The 23,709-nt window shown below is 39.9% G+C and overlaps 1 protein-coding gene across 1 annotated transcript; it reads left to right on the forward strand.

The window, feature by feature from the left end:
- The first annotated feature begins 333 nt into the window (after positions 1–333).
- On the forward strand, positions 334–21,713 carry dpydb (dihydropyrimidine dehydrogenase b). The gene is made up of 26 exons (XM_073491365.1): positions 334–420; positions 2,831–3,029; positions 5,121–5,231; positions 5,963–6,045; positions 8,192–8,279; positions 8,474–8,635; positions 9,941–10,137; positions 10,564–10,645; positions 10,994–11,081; positions 11,233–11,340; positions 12,247–12,416; positions 12,500–12,710; positions 13,317–13,501; positions 13,921–14,136; positions 15,255–15,419; positions 16,006–16,074; positions 16,210–16,293; positions 17,757–17,877; positions 18,017–18,136; positions 18,537–18,679; positions 19,190–19,244; positions 19,429–19,550; positions 19,769–19,918; positions 20,000–20,062; positions 20,602–20,679; positions 20,913–21,713. The coding sequence occupies exons 2-26, from the start codon at positions 3,000–3,002 to the stop codon at positions 21,075–21,077; spliced, it is 3,066 nt and encodes a 1,021-aa protein (XP_073347466.1). The 5' UTR covers positions 334–420; positions 2,831–2,999; the 3' UTR covers positions 21,078–21,713.
- The last annotated feature ends 1,996 nt before the right edge of the window (positions 21,714–23,709 follow it).

A 23,709-nucleotide genomic window follows, 5' to 3' on the forward strand; every position in this document is an offset into this window, starting at 1 on the left:
TTTTAGGCTAATTTAAGGAACTGGGATGACAATTTAAAAAAAAAAATTTAAATGAATATCCTCTGGAAATTTTGAGCTATATTCATTCAACACAGCCAAAATGGCTTGAAAATAAAAAACTGAATGGCAGAAAAAGTCCCTAGGATGTCTGAAGGGTTAAAGAGTTGGAGGCTGAGCTGCAGCGGCTGTCCTTCAGGGAGAAAGAGCTGCACAGAGACCTGCAAACTAAAAAGCTTTACTTTCGCTTTCGCTAGTTGAGGCTTGGTGTGGCCTCTCACCGATTTGGACGAAAGCAAAAGCATCCGCTTAGTTCCTCCTTTTCAGGAGGAGGACGTAGACCGATTGTCGTCTTGTCTGAACATCAGACCTTTGTTTGAGAGAGGGACACGCTGTTGATCGCTGGTGCAGCTACTGAAGCAGGTCAGTATGAGCAGTGGCAACAGTTGGTGCCGATGTTTAAAAGCTGCCTCCCGGAGAGGGAGAGGCTGTCAACATACTTGAGCGAGCATACAACTGGTGAGATATTTAAAGCCGCGGTATTAGAGGACGAATATGTCTTATATAGATGACTCACAAGTCTGTGTTTATGGATCGGCCTTTCTTTAACACTCCTGATGGTCTGGATGGAGGTTTGGCTAAATGGTCTGAGGCTGGTGAGAGAAAATGGCCTGTAGAGCCTGAAAAGAAGAGCCCAGAGGGACCGTGAGCAGCAGACAGAGGATATAATGTGCTACTATTAGAAGAAAATATTGTGGAAAACTTTCCGGTGTTATAGAAGCGAAATGCAAAAGCAGCAGCTTTGGTCAACAAACTGGGAAAAGAGCTGGATCTACCAGTGGTGTCTGGGCGGTGGCCCCTCGCATCGAAGTCAATTTCACAATCACTTTTCATACACTCACACAGAAACTGCATGTATGTATGTATCTATGCATAAGACTAATAGACTAATAATGAAAATATGATGATATTCATTCAACTTTATCATCATTTTAATGCAATTCAGTCTAACCAGAGTGCAAAAAGCAGTAAAGGATAGATAGATAGATAGATAGATAGATAGATAGATAGATAGATAGATAGATATCCTATGTATGATATGGGAAAGCTAAGGTATGGAGTATTAACAAACATAAACTGTGACACAATAAACCAAAGGCTTACAACTGCCCTATTAGCTACTTATAAAGGGGAATGAAAACTAATAGCATTTTAACTGACATACAAGCAGGGAAACACAGCCAACAGGTTAAAATAACACCTGAACAGGTCTGACGTTAACTTTCCAAATGTCCCTGATGAATTTAAGGTGGGAGTAACGTTAACTTATGTCGACTCAGCTATTTACTGATCAGTCTGATCAGTCTGGCTAATTGGGAAAATCCAATAAGAGGGGGTAGGGCACTAGGCTCTGGTCCCTTGCTCTTTCTTCATTCCACCTGACGCTGACCAGGGATGCAGTCAGTCAGCTGGGAGGCTGGCTGTGGTATTATGTTTTGTTTTATGTTTATCTGATGGGTGTGGTAGTCTAGTTTCCGTGGCTTTGTTTCGAGTAGGTTGACTTGTTCCTTTTTGTTAGGGTAGAGGGTTAGCCCCCAGCTCTGACGGCCCTGGTGGGTTGGTCTGGGTATTTTGGCCGGCCCATCAGTTTATTTGTTTGTTTGATTGCTTAGGGGGTTTCCCCTTTGTTTGTTTGTTGTTTTAATTAATAAATTTACCTGTTAGACCTCATTTGGAGGGGGTCGTAACAGAGATGAAGAACTGAATGAGAGTTGAGATCAACTGAGTCAGATGGTTGACAGAAGAAGAATGAGAAATGGGCAGAAACTGATGAAGATGGGTCAAAGGTGAAAGACACATGTCTGCCTTTCCAATTCCATCACGGTCTCATGGTACATTTTTTTTTAAATCCACCACTGCTCCAGGCCCTCCAGTGCAAATCTAGTTTGCAGAGAACAACCTAACAGACTTTACATTTACATTTACATTCAGCAGATGCTTTTGTTCAAAGCAACTTACAATAAGTATATTTGTCACAAGAGAGAAACCACAGCATATCACCGTTGATAAAGTAGAAAAGATAGAAACAATTTTCAAGCCCTCATCTGAGCCTGGTAGCTGCTATTTATCAAGGATACCTTAAGAACATAAGTGCTATGATGTAAGTACATATGATTTTTTTTTTTTTTTGGGGGGGGAGGGGTCATACTATGCGGGGTCGAGGTGAAGTCTGAACAAGTGAGTCTTGAGTCTTTAGCGGAAGATGGCGAGTGACTCTGCTGTCCTGACACTGTACTGGAGTTTGTTCCACCACTGAGGCACCAGAACAGAGAAGAGTCGCGACTTTGCTGAGCGACCTTTGTTTGCTCTCAGCGATGGTGGGACCAGCCGGCCAGCTGATGTAGTAGACTTGCGGTGCTTGTTGTCAATACCTCATTTCATAACGGTTGGCAGGATGTCTGTGAGCTGGCCTGTCCTCATTTAACTTCTGTCTGCCTTCAGATAGTGACTGTTTGTTCTGAGGAGAGAGAAAAGCCTAGAAAGAGAAAGTAAAACATGGAGGAGAGTAAGGAAGGAGTTGCACAACAAAGAACATGGATTAATGCATCTGAGAGTAAGAAAATGTGTGCAGAACTCCACGCCCCTCACAAGAGGTGGAGTTTGGACTCAACAGTTTACTATGGACATTGATTTATCCGGAGCTCAGGTGCAATGTACCCAGAAACCTGTCTGCTGCCCAGCTCTGCTGAACTTTAACCCTCAGAGAGCGATATCAGCTCTGTAGATTTACCTTATCACTCGGATTTTAATTTTCAACTTGTCCAACTGCTAGCGAGAGGAGTGGGCCTGATAAGGACGATCAGCCCTCAGACCGTTCCACTTGGGAGCAGAGCAGTCCCGGACAGTGCTTCGGACCTCTTCTCCAGAGACCACCGAGAGTCGCCAGAAGATCTTCAGAAAGTATTTGAAAGCTTTAAGTCCCCACACCAGGCAGAATCAAAATGTTGAGTAAAGATCCTCCAGACATTGAGGTAAATTATATTATTATTATTATTGTTGTTATTATTATTATTGTTATTGTTATTGTTATTATTATTTGTTTCTTGTTTTACACTTTCCCTCAGCAGGATTGTCTTTTTACTGTTCAGGTGATAAATAACCTTGCATGGAGAGTAAATCTAACCCAAACTCATAGTACATCATGTATCTATGCTAATCTTTTTAGTATAAAGTGACAGTGCACGTTGTGGTATATAGTATCAAATTCTTAAAAGAAGGAAACAAAACATTTTCCATGTGTTAACTTTTTATCATATTGATGGTTGCTCTGTTGATCACTGACTGACATAAATGTGCAGTGCTCTTATTTTATTTACCATATCTTTTGCTAAAGCTTTTCAAAAAACATTTACACACATTTTTTCAAGTACAAACACATTTATTTTTATTGAGTTTGGGGCTTAGCCTGTATCACTTCAGGCTGAACACTAATCTGAGGACTGGGGCAACTGTGCATATGTCTTAACCAGTGTTGTCGTTTAACAGCAAACATCTTGCTTCAGTCTTGAAAAGTTCAACTATTAACACAGAGGTCAGCCGAGCTGGAACTGGGACAGAAGTGAGGCAGTCCACTTTTTTTCTCCGTTTAATTGCCAAGTTGGAAGAGGGAGAGTTTTGGGGCAGAAATGTTAATGAGCAGAGAAAAATTTTAATTGGCTAATTTTTTTTCTGCCTAAACTAAATAATCAAACTCTCTTTGTTTTCATGACTGAATAAACTGAATAAACAAACTGACCTTAAAGGACAACACAGTTTATACTGTTTTACTTTGTTTATATGTGGCGGACCCTGCCACCTTTCTAGCTTCAAACAGTGTTCTGGGACCTTATTTTCCTCTGAGAACAGCTGGTTTATTCACTTAAACTTCACTTACTCGCTCACTCTACATGTGGAGTACTTTATGGAAATGAAATAATAAATCACTGGAGCACCCCTTTAAATTTATCTGTGACTCTGAATACAGGAGAGGTCATTGTTGAAATATGTTGAAATAAATTGATCAAATTGCAGATAGCACACTATTGTGTTCAAACCAAGGTGCTCTGTGACGCTTAAAACAAAATGAAGTATATCAAAGGGAAAACGGAGGTAGAAGCTGTGACGCTAAAACCATTGAATACAAAACACAAACAGTGGTCCAAATATCTGTAACTTGCACGGTATGCTATTCTGCCACTTTACACGTTGCTTAAGCAGCATGTTGCCGATTAAAAGGATAAAAAGCCATTCTGTGTGTTCCTAATACGGTCTTAGGCAACCAGGCATGTGTGTTGCTGTATAAGCTATAGATCAGTGATGTAAGGTCAGAAAGGATGTGCACGTGCAGAGAGTGCACATGAGTTTCTGTATGTATAAAGCAAATAATGATGACAAACTCCAGGAGACCAGTAGAACACCAACCAATCACATGTTACCAATATAAGTTTTGTTTGGTTTATGAAGGTAACATAATAACTTAGATCTAATTATTCCATACTGTTGAGTCAGTAAAGCAGCCTATTCATCATTCAGCAGTCTTCCATGAAATAAGAATCACTGAATATATCTCCTGTAGTGACAGGATGTGAGTATGGTAGATAATTTATTTCTTTACGACCACTCTTATGTATCCACACCACAGGTCAGGTCATATACCCTCGGTGCATTGACCTGGCAACCCATCACTATCTTATCAGCTTAACCGTCCATCCAAACATGCAAACTTTCCAGGATGTTCCAAAGTGTCCGTGTTTTTGTCAGCACGTGTGCTATAAAGACAGATAACAGTGGTCGCTCAGGGGTAACAGAAGGTGACACTGAGTGTACGGAAGTCGTCAACTGCCAAGGTACAGGTATTTTTTATAATGCCATCATCTCTAAATCATGAGTTAATTATTTGATTATCTCAACATAACAGGTGAATTTATCTCATTATCGAGAGAAACCTAGCTTTCTAAATGAATTAACTCATGATCCGGAGATAACTCATTAAAAAAAGAAACAGCACCTACGGCTGTTCTCTGCTTCCATTAATCCACAGTTTTTATTGATGTGTTGGATGAATTTCTCCTCATTTTGTACAGAACATCCTGGCCCTGAACCCCAGGGTGAAGACTCATGCTCAGATCATGTCCACAGCCAACAAGAAGAAGGAAAAGAAACACTGGAAAAGAAACCCTGACAGGAGCTGTGATGTAAGCTATAACACACACACACACACACACACACACACACACACACTGTCACACTGTCTCAGATGCCAGCAGCTGAATGCTAAAGGCTTGTTTAACATGTTGTGGAGCATCTCCGTCGGTTGACAGATGAACTTAGTGGTGCAGGCAGGTGGGAGCCGAACACAACATGTTTGCTAGAATTTACCTGACATCAGTAAGAGGGGAGGGGAGACGAGGGAGAAAGGAGAACAAGAAGAGAGGGAGAAGTAGAGAAAAACTGAAGTAAAAAACAGGGGCAGGAACTTGTAATAGTGGGAGAGAAATGTATTTAAAAAGACAGGGAGAAGGGGGAGAGACTTATCGGTTTTTTGTAATATGTTTAAGGGACTCTAACAGAATATTGGTGTGAGGAGAGGCTGAACCTGATGTTTTCAAAAAAACAAGACCTTCCCTGGAGTTATTAACACTTTTTTTGGACCTTCCCTTTAACTAATTGAACAAAAAACACCCTCCACCTAATTCGTGAAAAGGTACAAATCATTTCATCATGGATAACTAAAAGCGAATTAGGAATTTAACTCCAACCCCATTGAGCCTCAACATTTTAGTGAAGTGAAAATCCTCACGATCACACACACACAGACACACAGACACAAAACTCGACTTGGCTTCAGTCAATAACCTTTGTTCACTCCCCCCCCCCAATTTTCCCTGTTTGTCCCTGTCACTCTTTGTTTGTTTCTTTGTTTCAGTCTTGTGTGAAGTTGGAGAACAACTTTGACGATATCAAACATACAACGCTGAGTGAGCGTGGAGCTCTACGAGAAGCAATGAGGTGAGAATGAATGACTTCTACTTTTTTAGAAATACTATTTTCAAAAGACTTGTAACACACAGCCAGTCTCACATACTCACTCAGTCACTATTTCTTTTGTTTGGTCATTAACAGACCAGTTCTACAGCTGTTAAGTTGTACCACCTTTAGGAAAGCAGAGTAATAGCAAATCAGTTTCAAACTGCAAATGAAGACACACTGTTGTTGCCTCCTCCAGGCAAAGAAAATCATAGCTGCTACAATTTTAATACTTGTGCCACCTGCACAGTGTGGCTGGAGCTGAAGCAGCCTAGTTACTTCAACTGGAAGCTACAAAGGTAGTTAAGGCCAAGAAGCTATCGGTTTTCACATATACAGTAAAGAGAAGCAAATACCACCTCATGTTACTCGTGTAACTTTGAACGTGGGTACATTAGCCGCAGGCTAGCAAGCAACAACAGGCACCACAGGTGTGTCTGTGTTTAGTTTTGTCTTTGACAAAAGTCAGCACTCACCAGACACTCCTGCAGGCTTTTCTTTTCCCCATCTCCTCTCCGTATGTCCATGTAGTGCAGTACCTTTCCCCTCCATTCAGAAGTCAAATAAAGAATCACAGTACAATACAGTGGATTTCAGCAGCTCCACAGCCCGAGATAAGAGGATGAATCCACTTTTTAATCACAAAGGTTTCAGAAACAGACCTTGCACTCTCCTGGACTCTCGGGGCTCTGTCTGACGCTTCAGACTGACGCAGTTCTCATTTTCATGCCACGTTGTGTAAATAGCAAATGTACCCGTGCCCACCTGTGCTCCCATGGGTATGTTGGTCTTAAAGTGAGGTGTGGTCATGCGCACTGATGGAGGATTGCTATGTTGAGGCAGCAGAAAGTGACAGCGTCATAGAGCAACAGAAATCTGGTCTGAAGTCAAACCACAGTCTGTTTCCTGCTGTTTAAAGGACACATTAGATGCTCCAGGAGGTGACACCTGTTCCGAAGGACCGCCATTCCGACGGTTCGCCATTCCGACCGGGTTATAGTTAAGGTTAGGGTTTCAGGTTCGGAATGGCGACCTTTTTTCAAAAATAATTAAGGACCGGCATTCTGAAACATGAAAGTGAACATTCGGAATGGCGGCCCTTCGGAATGCCGCCCTGGACCCAGATGCTCCTACACAGGAGGAGATGATTAGAGAGGCTGCTGTTACTTATTTTAAACTCACTGTAACAGATATTGTGGCACATTTAATTAACAAAACTAAAAGCTGTGGTTATAAACTCTCCAAAGGAAACCAGTCAGGACTTCTAAACAATTAATGTTCATCAGCTGTTCCTTGTGCACAAATGTGCATGTTAATGTAGAGACAGACAGGTTTCTGCTGCTGGAGGATCGCTGCAGGGTTGTGCATTAATCCAAAACACTGGCGTCTGTGTCATCTCTCTCGTCTGTAAGTCCAATTAAATGCACAGGAAGCCATAGTTTTTGTCTGATATTTGCATTAAAAATCCTCCAAAAGACATCAACACCACAAGACAGAGCTCAGAATAAGCTGAGGTGAGTTTTTGGCACTGTGCCCCAGAGGTTCCCGCTTGGTCGAGACAGAAATATGTATGCAACAATTGGCTCGATTGTCATGATAGTTTTCAGACATTTATGATCCTCAGATGATGGGATCCACCATTAGGTTACATTTTAAATTTGTCTAAAACTTTAAATTTGGCCAAAACTGACATTCCCATGATCCTCCTCTGTACTTTGTTAGTGCTAATTAACAAATGTTAGCCTGCACACACTAAACTAAGATGTTGAACACAGTAAACATCACACCTGCTTAACATCTGTGTGTTAGCACTATCTTTGTGAGCAACATTAGCATTCTAACATTTGCATTTAGCTCAACCCACCACTGAGACACAATGACAAGCAGTTGAATTGCATCCTCGTAGAGTAGTTTGTGACTCATTCATTTCCAATAATCATTATCAATGCATCATTCTATTTTCAAGCTTATATTTGCACTTTGGTGATTTCTAGCTATTTTTGTACATTGTTGGATGTTGTTGACTTAAAACGATGTTTGCCCTGATGTGTGTTGCTTTCTTGGTCCAGTCTGAAACAAGGATTTTTCATAACTTAAACTCACAAATAAAAGTAAAATCTGTGTTTAGGTGTCTAAAATGTGCGGATGCTCCCTGTCAGAAGAGCTGCCCTACAAACCTGGACGTCAAATCATTTATTACAAGCATCTCTAATAAGGTACTGTCAAACATACATATTTATTCATACATGCAACCACTATTTTTTGCATTCCAGTTCTATGTTGTGAAAGATGTTTCTGAAGATGCTTAAGAACAATGAATGACGAGAATTAAAAATATAAGTAATAGTACCTCTGTTGTGATTTTTGTCATTCATGTTTGTGTGTATCTTTGTGTGTATGTGTATACCAGAACTACTATGGAGCAGCGCGGGCCATCTTGTCTGACAACCCCCTGGGTTTGACCTGTGGAATGGTTTGTCCCACATCAGAGCTGTGTGTGGGTGGTTGCAACTTGTATGCTTCAGAGGAGGGGCCCATTAATATCGGAGGGTTGCAGCAGTTTGCGACAGAGGTACAGTACATTTATAGCTGTCAAGTTTTCTCTATAAAACAGTTTCTGCACTGACAACTGGAACTGTTGGAATTTTATAGATACTTAATATTCAGATGATTCAGCTGTAATGACATACAACCAGCTGTAATCATGTCACAATCATTTAGTTTATATGGTGATGTGTATGTGTATATTCTTGTACTTAAATGTTTTTTTAGGGACCCAAAAAGCTTTTGCTCAGCATAATGCATACAGATACACAACTATCATACTATTATCTATGCTGATGTCACATGACAACATATGAATCAAGACAACAATGTCTTTAAAACTTTTTCTCGGGTCAGGTCATGCTTCCAACTTAGCTTTAGGTTTAATATTAAAATAATTATTTATAAGTTTTAGATGCACTCAAAGTCCATATGTTTACATCTGTATTTGTGAAGATCTATCTAGAGCAAAACAGGCTTGTATTTTGAGTTTAAGTACAAAAAAACCAAACTGACCATCTAGAAGTCCTACAGTTCAAGAATACAGGATCAAGATTGTTACTGAAAAAGTTACATAGTGCACCTTTAAAGGTGGGGTTAGACTGTTGAAACCAGCAAGAGCAAGTTCAATTTTAAAAGTATCCAACCATAAAACAGTCCACCTCCCTTCAAAGCCACTACTCCAAAACACATGGACGCACACTGACTTCACTAATGACACCGACTGCCCCGTAACTGTTGTTGACCTGCTGGGAGATATGTGTGAACGGCAAGTTCACTACATTCAAGTTTTCTACACAGATTAAGCCAGATTACTAGTAGTCTACAAAATACACACACTAAAAACTGTGCTAAATGACACAATCATATAAACTCGAGCAAAACAGCCATGACTAACGTACCGCGGTCTGAAAAGCCTACCTGGCCTTGCTGTTGGTGTGTGCTTTGTGCTAACGTTACTAGGTTAGCTAGCTGCTAAACGACAGTCTGTCTCTGCTGCAGAGGCTCAGGGGCTGTGTACTGTGAGCACAGTGCATTGTTGTCATGGCCAGCCTTGTCTAACTGCACCATGTCTTATTCAAATGTAAGAAAACAGCTAACAATATTATACAGAACATAAACAACAACCATGGCTATTGTTAGCCCTCATTACTGTCAAGATAGCATGTTAGCATTGGGAAATTTTGCCTGCACTTTTTCTGTAATTCTTGTGTAACTAGCTCCCTAATAGCTTAGCAATACACAAGTCTTGTGCAAGACTCCAGTCATGCTGTCTGTCAAAAGCCTTGACATGTGTATTATTTCAAATGTGTGTATGTTTGTTTCTTCCTAGGTGTTTAGTAAGATGGGCATCCCTCAGATCAGGAATCCTGAACTCCCACCAGCCAATGAGATGCCAGAGTCTTACCACTCCCCTATAGCTCTGATTGGCTGTGGCCCAGCATCAATCAGCTGTGGTTCCTTCCTGGCCCGTCTTGGATATGATGATATTACCATATTTGAGAAACAGAAGTACATTGGAGGGCTGAGGTAACACATCCTCATCATCATCATCATCATCATACTGTATGAAAGACTGTAAAGTGTGATATTAGATGTTTCATAGGCATATTATCATATTATATTGTGTCAATGAACTTCTTTCATTATGTCTATTGAGTTTTAAGGCAATAACTTTTGTTGGAATTTTTAAAAACTGCCATAACAAAACTAAAATACCTCAATAATAGACAAATAGAGACAAACTAATTAGAGGCATTCATTTAGATAAAGTACAACCAGGTCATCTGACAACTAAATGTCAGACAACGCAGAGAACAAGAGTGACCTTTTCAAAGATTTGCATTGTAAAGAGTCAAGATGGCAGGGAGAGGGATCTATGAGACAGTGTTAAACAAGGTAAGAGGTGAATAGTGAAAATGTAAAATTTTCTGTCATGTGGTTTCCTCCCTGCAGCACAGCAGAAATCCCTCAGTTCCGGCTTCCCTATGAGGTAGTCCAGTTTGAAATAGACCTGATGAAGGACTTGGGAGTCAAGGTATAGAAACTCTATCATTCTTACACATGTATTTGAATATATTAGTGCCCTTAGTGTCCATACTGCGAAATGCTGGTATACATATTGCATAATTGTCATTATTAAGTCTTTAGTTGGCTGTTGGTGGGTTTTAACAGTTTTGAGTTTTTAATAATCTTAATGGACTCAGTGTGTACTGACCAATGATTAAAATGTATTGCAGTGGCATATTTGACAGAACAAGGATAATATAACAAGTTGATTCTTGATACTGGAGTTTCATTAAGACGATGATGTGTGAAGAGCTCTGTTATCATTTCAGTCCTGACATAGTCTTGTTAAATGTGTGTTTGCGTGTGTGCACACCAGGTTGTGTGTGAGAAGGGTCTAGGTATAAATGGAATGACTCTGGCGTCCCTGAGAGAGGAAGGATTTAAGGCTGTCTTCATCGGGATCGGTGAGGGCCTTTTTGTAAAACATTTCAGAAAATACGCTAGCTTGGCATTTGGCTGTTGGCTCATGGATGTGCAGGAAAAAGTTTATCAATTGGGGTGTCCAATTTTTCTTCCAATGTGTGTGTTCTTGCATGTGTGTGTGTGTGTATTCAGGTCTCCCTCAGGCAAACAGAGCTAAAATCTTCCAGGGTTTAACCATGGATCAAGGCTTCTTCACCTCCAAAGACTTTCTGCCTATGGTGGCCTTAGCCAGCAAGAAAGGTACTGTTGTGAACACTCACACACTCACACACACACACACACACACACACACACACACACACACACACACACACACACACAATGGTTTTGCTAGTGACTGTGTTCCAGTGAAGTTATGGAAATAAAGATGTAATTACTAGGGATGACAAAAAATGTTTTACATTTCTGGTGTATTTTATGTCAAATCTCCAGTGTTATCATGTTGTTTGAATACAAATAGTGATTGACCATTTACTCACAGGGAGGGATATTCTCTGGTTACACACACACACAGGACACAGACACACACACAGCCAATTTGGAGAGAAATGCATGGCAAGTTACGTAAAATTGAACTGCAAAACCAAACCGCAAACCATAAGTGTTGGATTACAAACAAGATTACAATTTTTAAATAAAGAATGATGTATTAGTCTGAAACCATTCACATGCACACACATTACAACAGTTCACGAGTCTCACACAACATCAGAATCAGAATGCCTTTATTGTCATTGTAAGCACAGCGTACAACAACAATAAGAGTGCAACTCTGTTTGGTGCAACAACAAAATCATGGGATATAGAATAAAAACAATAAATAACATATGAATATATAAACATAAAAGCTAAGTATAAAAAGTGAGGACATCATTCTGGTCTTGAGTCAAACCAAAATATGTCAAATAACAGAAAGTTATCAAGTTACATTACTTTTATATTATGACACTTATGAATATGTTGCTGACTACATTTCCTAACAGGTAAGTAGCTACTGTATCAGAATACATTTTAAAGTAACACTCCCAACCCTGAACATATGCAGTGTTGGAGCAGAGAGTGGGCTGGTTCACATTCAAAATGTTTTCACTTCATTGGTCAGAGACGGTCTCTCACCATGTCTCTCTGTATCACTCTGTCTTGTAGGTATGTGTCAGTGTCGCTCCTCTCTGCCAGAGTTAAGAGGCGTGGTGATCGTTTTGGGGGCCGGTGACACGGCGTTTGACTGCGCCACATCAGCTCTGCGCTGTGGAGCCAGGAGAGTCTACGTGTGCTTCAGGAAGGGCTTCACCAACATCAGAGCTGTTCCTGAGGAGGTAAGGATGAGGGATGGCTGGATGGACAGATATACAGGCGGATGGACTGACAATACTGAATACATGTGTTCTGGTTCTGTCAGATGGAGCTGGCTAAGGAGGAGCAGTGTGAGTTCCTTCCCTTCCTGTCTCCTCGTGAGGTCATCATGAAGAATGGCCAGGTTGCCGGGTTACGCTTCTGTCGCACCGAGCAGACTGAAGAAGGTGATTGGCTGGAGGACGAGGAGCAAGTTGTCAAGCTGAAGGCGGATTACATCATCAGCGCCTTTGGTTCCATGCTCAACGAGCCAAAAGGTAATTAACCAATCAGTTTGGTAGCACACCATCAACGGTCAGCCTTTTTGCTTTAGTCTGAACTGAGATGTGTGTAAATCTGTCTGTGGTTTCTGAAGGTTCAGATGTGTTACTGATTGATGCAGCAGGGGACTGTGGAACATTAACATGTTTTGATGACTTGTAACTTCACGTAACTGAAAATAAATGACATGAGACTGGACTTGGACTTGGAAAGACACTTGGCTTAACATGACTTGAGACATGAAGACTTGGATGACTCGTCTGTGTTCATTTTATATTTTCAGTTTAGTTTTATTAGTCCAGCTTTAAAGTGTTTCACTGTTTCTAAAGGGTTCCCGATACTCTTTGATTAAGAAGAAATAAATATGCTTTTATAAAGTTATTTGTTTTTTGGTGGAATAAATTTATTTCACTGAGTATCAACAATTATAATACAAACTCAATTCATTTGAGCTGGTAAGACACTGCTGGTAGGACAGGAGTATCTTTGGGGGTAAAAAGTGACTTGACCTGCCAAAGAAAGAATGACTTGAAACTTGGACTGTATGACTTGAGTCACATGTTTGGTTTTCATAGATAACATGATCCATATTCTGTGTGTAGTAACTGAGGCCATGAGTCCAGTGAAGCTGAACCGCTGGGGTACTCCAGAGGTGAACACAGACACCATGCAGACCAGTGAGCCCTGGGTGTTTGCAGGAGGAGACATTGCTGGTTTGGCAAACACCTCAGTTGAATCAGTGAATGATGGCAAACAGGCCTCATGGCACATTCACAGACACATTCAGGTAAATCACTCTGCTTCAGTCAGTCATCTCGTCTTTAAAATCCACGTCTGATTCAACTGCTATCAGTGGCAAGGAGCTCAGACACACGTGTGTCTTCTTGGTTGATACTTGTCTTTCATTCTTAAGTCCTAACTTGAAAAACCTACATGCTCTCATGAGCTTTACTTATTTCTGCTGTGTTGTGCTGTGGTGTGTCCATGCACTATAGAATCTACCACTTACAGGAGTTTGCAAATGATAGGAGCCTTTTTTGATATAGTAAGCTATACCGAATTATTCTCTACATTATATTTGCTTCCTGTTTGATTTATGAGTCACAGGTCTGACGTCAGATTCCAGAGTACATAATGATGGTTTCAACTCGCGTAAGATGTAGTGATGTAGGTCAAATATTTGTCCGATCTTCCTTCCTCCTGTAGTCCCTGTATGGACAGATAGTGGACCCAGTTCCGAAGTTGCCATTGTTCTACAGCGCCATAGATCAGGTGGACATCAGTGTTGAGGTTTGTGGAATAAAGTTTCCCAACCCGTTTGGCCTGGCGTCCGCTCCTCCCACCACCAGCACGGCTATGATCAGAAGAGCTTTTGAACAAGGATGGGGCTTCGCTCTGACCAAGACGTTTGGACTGAATAAGGTACACACACATGACACACCACACCACACACCACACACCACACACACACACACACACACACACACACACACACACACACACACACACACACCACACACCACACACACACACACACACCACACACACACACACACACACACACACACACACACCACACACCACACACACACACACCACACACCACACACCACACACACCACACCACACATACACACACACACACACAACAACAACATTTTAAAAAAGCTGAGAGGTTTTGGCAGCTGGCCTCCTGCTGAATCAGCAACTTCTTTTAAATCACTTATTAAAACCCACTTTTACAGACTTGCTTTTATGTGAAGTCACCCTTTTTAAACTGATTTTTCATTCTATCTATCTGTTCCTCTCGTGTGATGTATTTTTCTTACTGTCCTTTACTGCTTCTATTTTCAATCTATGTATTTTCCTTTATTCTTTTTACTGCCCATAATCTTTGTATCTGTTCTTAATTCCTCTGATGTGATGTCGTCTTCTAATCATCCTTTATTGATTTCATTCTTTTACTTATCTCTTTATTTGCATTATTTTTTCCTTTCTCAGTTTGCCTGTTTTATGGGGTTTATTCCTCTTACTTGTAATGACTCATATTGACTTTCAGTCTTCTTTCATTTCCTGTTCAGCTCAGACGAGGCTTCCTTGTGTCTGGCTCGACTGTTCAGTGTTTATTGTGTAATATTGTCCTCCTTTACTTGATTGTCAATGCACTTTGTAAACTCAGTTTTTAAACGAGCTATATAAATAAAGTTTTTATTGTCGAAATGAAATTAGCAAAAATATTACAGGGCTGTATCTAACAATCATTGTCATTGTTGATTAGTCTGACAGTCATTTTCTTGATTAATTGTTTAGCCTGTAAAATGTCAGAAGAAATATAAAATGTCCTTATTCACATTTCTTGTTTAGTCAAACCAACAGTCCAGAACCCATATTTTCAGTTTACTGTTATAATGTATTGACTAAAGAAATCTAGCCCTTCCTGTTAATTTACTACAGAAACACAGATGGCCCAGATTTCTGAAGGAAAAGGTCACCACCTCTCTCAATTCTTCTGATTGGCTGCTATAAATCTGTCTCTGCAGGATTTGGTGACCAACGTGTCTCCTCGTATTGTGCGTGGCACCACATCAGGTTATGTGTATGGACCGGGTCAAGGCTCCTTCCTCAACATTGAGCTCATCAGTGAGAAGACAGCAGCCTACTGGTGTCAGTCAGTCGCCGAGCTGAAGAAGGACTTCCCAAACAATGTAAGTTTCACCTCATGTTGCATGTTTGATTCTTCATGGACACAATTCTGACTCTGCAATACACAGAACATGAAATTTTCTTACAAAACAAGAGGCAGATCTATCTTCATGCATATGTAGACCTATGTTAATAGATTTTTGAAGCTATTTGCATTGTCTTTTAAAACACCACAGTGACATGCTTCATAAATCCAGATTTTGTTAAAGTTATGTGTCTGAACAGGGCTGTTTGGTCTGTAAAATACCAGAACATGGTCAAAAATGTCAGTAGTTTCCAAAGCCCAAGATGACGTCCTCAAATGTCTTTTTGTCTGTTTGTCCTCACCCCCAAAAGGTTCATTCAGTTTACTGTCATAGAGGAGTAAAGAAACCAGAAAATATTCACATTTAAGGAGCTGGAATCAGATTTTGAACTTTTATTTTCCAAATAATTGAGTGATTATTACATATTATTTTCTATAGTTGTTAAATTGATTAATCCTTGCAGCTATCAGCTATCTATCAGACATATCATGTGTGATGGATGGAAAAACAGACTGATACATAGTTTGACAGTCTCTTACGTTGCTCTCTGTCTCACTGTCAGGTGGTGATCTCCAGTATCATGTGTAGTTACAACAAGGAGGACTGGACTGAACTAGCCAAGATGGCAGAGGTGAGAAAAATCCTGTCATTAACAAAAACTTCACCATTCACAAAATGTACACAGTATATGTCTATTGTGTGTAAATCAACAAGTTACAACAGTGTGGTTTGAGAAGGTGTAAAAGCGAAAGCTGTGTGTGTTTAGGACTCAGGGGCAGATGCTCTGGAGCTGAACCTGTCCTGTCCTCATGGGATGGGAGAGAGGGGCATGGGACTGGCCTGTGGACAGGTACTGTAGGACCACATACACATACACATATACATGCAACATACACATACACATGCAACATACTGCACACAGTATAAAGAGAAGATGACTGTTTGCTCTACTTAACACAATGTAGGAAAACATTGTGTCTGCTGCTCTTGGAAAATGGTAGAAAAGGGTGATTCCAAAAACAGTCCAGGCACTCCGTGGCTGATCATTAATAGGGCAGCTATTTTATTATTTCCCTTTTAATGATTCAGCCATGACAATAAAGGCGCTTTAAATTTCCTTCCTTGTCTTGATATTTTCTTTCCTAGAGTGCCTGGATTGTTTTTGGAGTCATACTGCATATAATCTTTGACATCCTATTCTACTGATACCATCTAGTATGTTATCAAGATTAATAAGACTATATAAGTGTTGATAATAGGTTATAGACATTTAGAAGCACTTGTAGGAAACTTGTTTATGGACTCCAAGAATGTTAATAAAAGCCTTGTTAGTTTCTTGTAACGTATACTAGCCTCGCCAACGCTAACATTGGGTACGTTGAACTCTTTCCTATTACGTCACTGTTGAACCATAACCAAGCTTTTTTGTTGCTTTCTTTAGATTAAAGGAAACATGTTATGCTTGTTTTGTTTTTTTCCTGTCCTTCAGTGTTTCATATATATGTTCTTCTGCACGTCAGAGATTTTGAAAGTTAAAAAGGTCAAAGTTCACACCAACAGAAGCTCCTCTCACACAGAAAACACTGCTCCTGAAACACCTCATCGGTAGTCTCACCTTTACTTCTGTGACCTTGTGACATCACACTATGTCACCACGTCAGACATTTGTATAATGTTTGCTTAAGCTGCACTCACATTACTCTGGCCGCAACTGGCCCTGAGTACGGTTACCTCTTGTACATACGTCATCACATAGCGTGGACGCAGCACAATGGACAACAACACAGAGAACATGACTTTACTGACTTTTTTTACGGCCCTCTCACATTCCTGGATTTCTTGATTATGCAAGGCAGTGTAATGCACATCATTATACTTCATGTCCACATTGCGTATCCGTGCATGTGCTTGTACATGTGGGTTAGTACTGTACCTTGCCGAAGCACACCTCTTCCAACCTATGGGGGTCAAACGTGCTTGGGCATGGTACAGATTGCCTAGTGTGAGTGCGCCCTCAGACAGAGGGGGAATAAAGTGCTGCAACATCGAAAAGTATGTGAACACTTTTGATCATTAGAGCATTTAACCTGTTCTAGTAGTTACCCAAAATAAAATTTTGAAGCTGATAATAATAATGTCTCCTGTAAGACACACTTAATTATGCATTAATTTAACTATGCATAACAAAGTGTGTACTAAGACTTATAAGAGCTTAGGAGAGGCTTGTTACCTATAAACTAACGTTTATCACAAGGACCTTAATAGAAAGGGTTTGTGTATTGACATGTTGGTGTTATGTGTCTTTATCATTAGGACCCAGTGTTGGTTCGTAACATCTGTCGCTGGGTGCGTGATGCCATTTCCATTCCATTCTTTGCCAAGCTGACGCCAAACGTTACCAATATTGTTGACATTGCCAAGGCTGCTCATGAAGGTAACACACCCGACCACAGCACACTGTTTCTTTCCTCCATATCAGTACTGCTTCTGTATTTTATTACATCATGCAACTAATCTGACAGTTTGATGTAGGTGATGAATGCTCACATGTTGATTGTTGTGTTGTTTCATAGGTGGCGCGGACGGAGTAACAGCAACCAACACAGTCTCGGGTATGATGGGACTGAAGGCCGACAGCACCCCCTGGCCGGGCGTTGGAAAGCAAAAACGCACCACATATGGAGGGGTGTCTGGTAAGGATACACAAACGGACACACTCCCATAAAACTGTTTTTAACACGTACAGTACTTATAGAGGGGGGCTTTTAGAGATAAGTATTTCACTTTCAAGTATACCTTGGTGAGAAAAAAAAAATGTTAAAAAACAATGGCCAACATAAAATAACGTGGGTCATGCTCCAAGAAACGACACTTGCCATAATGCCTTTCACTGTCTGGTAGACACCCATGTTTTTCAAACACCCTCAGTTTATAACACAGGCTTCCAGTAGATAATGATACATTTGTGGTCTCCATGTCAATGTTGGAAATCTTTAATTATTCTCCTTTAAAGACTGAACAAATTCAAATGAAACATAATTGAGTGATGTAGTCTGTAGTCCTCTTACTGAGGCACTTCTCTCATATGTGCAGGTAATGCCATCAGACCCATCGCTCTCAGAGCGGTATCAGCCATCGGCAGAGCCATTCCTGGTTTCCCAATCTTGGCCACCGGAGGTATCGACTCAGCAGAATCTGGACTACAGTTTCTTCACGCCGGGGCCTCAGTGTTACAGGTGATAATATGACTGTGACATCAACTAACAGTTTCCTCATCCACTTTTTTTAAAATTAAAATTAGACATCAGTCAGTCACTGTGAATATGATGCTGCTGTCACTGATTTATTAACATATTGTAAAAGGGACACATTTTAAAACCTTTAATTGCTTTTCCTACATTATATTTGCTATTTCCTACCTCTTTGTTGATTGTCATTCATTGTTATAGTCTCTAATAGTCATGTATAATCAAATTTAACTTTAATGTCTTTGCTTTTGGAATAGCATTGAATGATTAATTATCCAGTGAGGTCAATACTGTCCTTTCAATCCTGTGAATAAATCTAATTGTAATGCAAGCTACTGTGGCTTACGAAACTGAGGAATAGGAGCAGTGACGAGCTGTAATCTTGTAATGTTACCTTAATTTGATCTTTACAAATATCAATGTTTTGTAAAAATAAATAAAATCTTAAATTGTTTTTGTGTTGATTATGTTTCTGTTGATGTCTGTGTCTGAACACAGGTGTGCAGTGCAGTACAGAACCAGGACTTCACAGTGATTGAGGACTACTGTGTGGGTATGTAACTGTGTTTCTGTGTTGTCTGTCTGGTGGACGTCTCATCTCAGAGCTTTTCTGACCTCACCTTTTTACCTTACCTCAGCCTTTCTGAACTAACCACCAGCTGAAAAATGTTCCAGAGTATCCAGATGTTACTACTTTGAGAAACCATAACACCACTGTGGTGAATGTATGTGTTCAGGTCTGAAGGCCTTGCTGTACCTGAAGAGCCTGGAGCTGAACGGATGGGACGGTCAATCTCCTCCAACAGGCAGACATCAGAAGGGGAAATCAGTTCCCAAACTGGAAGAACTTGTTGGACAGGTACCACTACTTACCACTAATAATGTCATTATTATATATAATCACATTTTTTCTACTTTGACTAGTTTTCTATTACTAATTTTTGAATATCACCATAAACACTGCCATTAGTAAAAAGTGAACAATATTTCCTTTAAACATTCGGTGTGTGTGTGTGTGTGTGTGTGTGTGTGTGTGTGTGTGTGTGTGTGTGTGTGTGTGTGTGTGTGTGTGTGTAGAGCCTCCCTAGCTTTGGTCCCTACCTCCAGCAAAGAACAGAAGTCATCGCAGACTACAAGAAAAAGCTCAGAGGTGCTGTTCAAGCTGATGTGATAGAAACAAGCAACGGCCGGGTCAGCACGCCTAAGAAACCTGTTCCTGCTGTCAAGGTACACACACACACCCTCACTATTCCTTTAATGTATTATGTGCTGTTATAAGTTTTTAATAAGTTGATGGTGTGTTTGTAGGATGTGATAGCCAGAGCACTGCGCTACATCGGAGCATATGGGGACCTGAACAACATGGAGCAGGTACCCACTGTTCTCACACACTGTAGCTACTTTATACCAGAGACTGTCGGCTCTAACAATGAACAGAAGCCCAAAGATGATTTTGGATGATTAAAGGAAGCCTCTAGCAGATATCGTTTTTTCAGTATCTCCCAGTGCCCAAAGACCCAACCAAAAGATATTCAATTTACTGTACTAGAGGAGGAAAGAGACCAGAAAATATTCACATTTTACAAGCTGGAATCAAAGAATTTCTTTTCTTTAAAAAAGACTCAAACTGATTCATTAATTAATTGTTGCAGCTCTATTTATAAGGTGACAATATAAACCAGTGCAGTAACTGCTGACCTCCACAGATAGTAATCAATATTTAAAAATAATTCAGGAATGTTATGGGGATTTTTCGTGAGAACTGCCAGACTGTGTCGGTGTGATACTGTATGTTGGGTAGAGACAGTATAATGAAACTACATTTATTCAGATGAAAGGTAACAGATAATTATCCTAAAATAAAATGAATATATAATATAAACTGATCGATCCCCACCCCCTGTTCTCAGGTCCAGGCTCTGATTGATGAAGAGATGTGTATCAACTGTGGTAAATGTTATATGACCTGCAATGACTCTGGATACCAGGTACGTCTGTCTGTCTATCCGTTACATGAAGATAATTAAGTTGAGTCGACTTAACTTACAAATAAGCACAAGAAACACGTGTCTCAGCCTCAGCCATGGAGAGAACGTGGTGAATCTTGTCAAAGTGTCCTTGGTAGAAACATGCATGTCTCTTTTCTTTTGCATTTGTCTCTTCCGTGTTTTAGACGTATCTGCCTCAGTCCTGTAACGTGTCTTGCTCGCTGTCTTTCCAGGCTATAGAGTTCGACCCGGAGACCCACCTGCCCATCGTGACTGACAGCTGTACGGGCTGCACTCTGTGCCTCAGCGTCTGTCCAATCATAGACTGCATCAAGATGGTCACCAGGACAACGCCCTATCAGCCCAAGAGGGGTGTGCCCATTAGTCCTGTCCACTGAAGGGAAAGACAAGCCACAGCATTCCACCTATTTAATAATGGAGGTCACATATAATGACGTTAACTTTTACTACTAATGTTAATACTAATAACTACTACTCTGTTAGGGTTAGTGTTTGAAAAACTGTTCACAATAGTAGCAAAATACATGTGTCAATAATCAAACTGTAATTCAGACTCAAATGTGATGAGAGATTATTTCAATTTAACTGTGCGTTACTGCATGTTCAATGTATTCATTTTAAAGGAAATGTAGTCTATGATTTAAATGAAGGTTTTGTGATACAGCAAACCATCTGTACACTGGAGTGCTAAGTATTGATAGTTGTAGTGAACAGAAGAAGGACATGATGGACAGCACATACATACTGTATGTGCTGTCACATATCTCAGACATTGTACACTCACAAAACAATTTGCCTAAAACAGTGTTTTTTAATTTCATGTACATTTTCCACATTAATGCAAAGTTGTTGTTTTTTATCATGTTAGCTGAATGTGGCTAAATTAAATCAACAGATGTTTGATTTATTGCAGTGAACAGAATAATCACTTTGAAATGTATTTGCTTCATGTAGAATACTTGATTAATACAACTTGATAAACACACTAACAGAATAAACACATAAAGCTTAAATATGGAATAAATACGGACATCATTTCTTTTCTTTTGGTGATCAATTCTGAGTCAAAGTCTGATCTAAATTATTTTCTCTCTTGTATTTATGAATTGCAATCTAGTGAGGAAAAAAAGTTTGTCTGGATAAAGTTTCTCCATTTTCTTTTTTCCATCTGTGAAACTGATATACTATGTACTATATACCACTGTATAATGTGTAGCAGTTCAGAGTTTTACAGCTACACTAGACATATTTTTTCCAAGTATTTTAGCTTTCATACAATCTGTGACATTGTTTTATAATTTTTGTGTGTGGGACGTCTGAATGTGAATGGAAGTCATCGGTTGCTGTCAAATTATGTGGTGGAGAAAAAAGTACAGTACATGACACTGAAATGCACAAACTAGCACCAAATATGTACTTGAGTAAAGTACAGTAATTCAAAAGTACAATCCAGTATGAGTAAATCGGCCTGTTGACTTCACAATGAACAGAACACCACAGTTCTATGGTTCCATTCCACTTCTCTTTAAACCTTTTTTATAAAAGACGATCTGGCAGGGCAGAGCTGCTGTTTTGTATGTGTTTTAAAGAAAGGGTCAGCCAATACAACCACTGGCTGCACGGTTAACTGAACTTAGTAGCTAGCAATTTTTGTAGGCCTGCTTAATCTATTTGATATTGATGAGTGTAAAAACCATTTTAAAGGGAGCACACTGCTGAGGAGAGCTTTATTATTATATTATACTTCATTTTAAGAAAAAATTAAACTCAAATTTTCTTAGAATGTCGTCACGAGGAGCAGCTCTTAGTACTCGGAGGCTTTAAGAACACAGGCCCTGGTGTGTCTCTCAGTAGAGAGCTGTATGGTGCCAGTAGAGGGCAGTAGAGACACACACTGGTCTTGGGCCTGTATTCATAAACAGTCTGAGAATTCTCTCTGAGAGCTCCTGAACTTAGCCTAAACACTTCGTAGCTTAGGAGAGATTCAGGAAACTTCTGAGAGCAACTCTGAGCAGGAAGAGACAGAAACCTTTATCTTAGTGAGGAGGCGTGGTTGACCCGCTACTAGGTGTGACACATTGTTTCAAAAGCTGTGATAGGTTGATCAAAAAAAGGAATAAAAGTGCATCACTGCAAATGATGGCATGAAACTCTTAAGGCTCATAAAAGTTCTCATCACTACTCCTCACAGAAGTTTATCTTAGGTTAGCTCTCTTAAGGGCTAAGATACTTTGTGAATAACTGTTTTCTTTACAAGGATTTTAATTTGAAGGAAAAAGTTTTAGAAAATGTCAAAATTCTAAGAATTTTCTCAGAGTTTTGTCATGAATTCAGCCCCTGATGACCCCAAAAAGCTCCTCATAGGTTCTGCTCAGATTCATGTTTCACATATACACATGGAACACACACCCCTTCACTGTTACTCACAACAACCACTATATGTGGGCTTTTTATAATGCCAAGAAACATTTTAATAATTGTAACAAAAATATACCCTTTGTAGCATTGTTTTTTCAAAACAGAAAACGTATGCTGACTGTAGTATTGAAGTACTGAAGTATTAAAGGAGCAGTCCGTAGTTTTGTTGAAGAAATGTTAATGATTAGAGAAAGATCTGCGTTGGCTGATTTTTTTTCTAATAACAAACTCTCTTTGTTTTTATGACTGAATAAACTTTACTTTGTTTATATGTGGCGGACCCTGCCACCTTTCTAGCTTCTAACAGTGTTCTGGGACCTTATCTTCCTCTGAGAACAGCTGGTTTATTCATTTATGGAAAATTGTTGAATTATTCACTCATTCATATTGTAAATATGAAAAGTTTGAGTTTGAATTTCTTCTCCAAAACTACACAGTGCCCCTTTGAATATTTTTTCAAAAAACAAATAATAAAACAAAGAATCCTCTCAGGATCAGCCATTATACCATGACGGTTGATCTCATCACTCTGAATAAATGTAAAAATAGCTGACATAATAAAAATTATCCATGTAGGACCAAGCGAGGACC

Source organism: Pagrus major, chromosome 21 (genome assembly GCF_040436345.1).
Source record: "Pagrus major chromosome 21, Pma_NU_1.0".
In the NCBI taxonomy this organism is placed as follows: Eukaryota; Metazoa; Chordata; class Actinopteri; order Spariformes; family Sparidae; genus Pagrus; species Pagrus major.

Excerpts from the sequence above, each read along its gene's own strand:
- dpydb (XM_073491365.1), top strand. The coding sequence starts at position 3,000 with ATGTTGAGTAAAGATCCTCCAGACATTGAG. Across the intron at positions 10,138-10,563 it reads AAGTACATTGGAGGGCTGAG|CACAGCAGAAATCCCTCAGT; the intron begins GTAACACATCCT and ends TCCTCCCTGCAG. Across the intron at positions 17,878-18,016 it reads TGCCAAGGCTGCTCATGAAG|GTGGCGCGGACGGAGTAACA; the intron begins GTAACACACCCG and ends GTTGTTTCATAG.